The following is a 657-nucleotide window of genomic DNA, read 5'->3' as shown; positions in this document are numbered from 1 at the left end:
TCCCAGGGGGCCAGGATCTCCCCCTGCCCAGGGGAGAGACACCCCCCCCACCCAGGTCTGCTCTGCGGTGCCCAAGGGACGCTCCCCGCAGGAGACGGAGGGGTCTCTCTCAGAGCCCCCTCCCCCCTGCATTGCCATTCAAGACCCCTAGGGCTGCCCCTTGCTCCCTGCCAGGGACACTTGCCCTTCCTGCCAGATGCCCCCGGGGCAGATCCCAGGCCCCCTTCTCTGGCCACCCCTCAGCCACGGGGGTTGATCTGTGACCCCTCGAGAGGTCCCAGGGGGGCCCAGCAGCCCCCTCCTCCCCCCTTTCCTCCCCTGCCCCCAGCCACGGTGAGCATCCCTGGGCCGTGGATCGTCCCCCGGCTTCTCTTCCCTGTTTTTCCTTCCCGAGCTTCTGCTTTCCTGGGGTGGGGGCGTGCAGCCAGGTCCTCTCCTCTGTGGTCCCCCCGCCCCTCCCCCTGGTTCCCAGCACCCACGTTGCCACTGGCCAGGATGTCGGAGAACCAGGCACACGCCCACACGAACCACCTCCCGGGGGCCAACAACGCTGGGGGCGGCGCGGCAGCCGGCGGGAACAACCGGGGCGTGCGCAACCCCAACCTCAACCAGAACCCATTGATCAACGTGCGCGACCGCCTTTTCCACGCTCTCTTC

General features: G+C 68.9%; 1 protein-coding gene across 3 annotated transcripts in view; it reads left to right on the top strand.

The window, feature by feature from the left end:
- Nucleotides 1-104: 104 nt before the first annotated feature.
- Nucleotides 105-657, top strand: part of TMEM259 (transmembrane protein 259) — a 27,442-nt gene continuing 26,889 nt past the window's right edge. For 2 of the 3 annotated variants that reach the window (XM_019513529.1, XM_019513530.1), the window contains exon 1: nt 106-576. In XM_019513529.1, coding sequence (XP_019369074.1) covers nt 496-576 — 81 coding nt within the window. In that variant the 5' untranslated portion in view covers nt 106-495. Of the gene's footprint in view, nt 577-657 lie in introns of all 3 variants that reach the window. The other variant, XM_019513528.1, reaches the window with a different exon arrangement.

This window comes from Gavialis gangeticus, unplaced genomic scaffold (assembly GCF_001723915.1).
Source record: "Gavialis gangeticus isolate Ggan-Ray unplaced genomic scaffold, GavGan_comp1, whole genome shotgun sequence".
NCBI lineage: Eukaryota > Metazoa > Chordata > Crocodylia > Gavialidae > Gavialis > Gavialis gangeticus.
The sequence above is the reverse complement of the archived record's forward strand: the minus strand, read 5'-3'. Positions and strand labels throughout refer to the sequence as shown.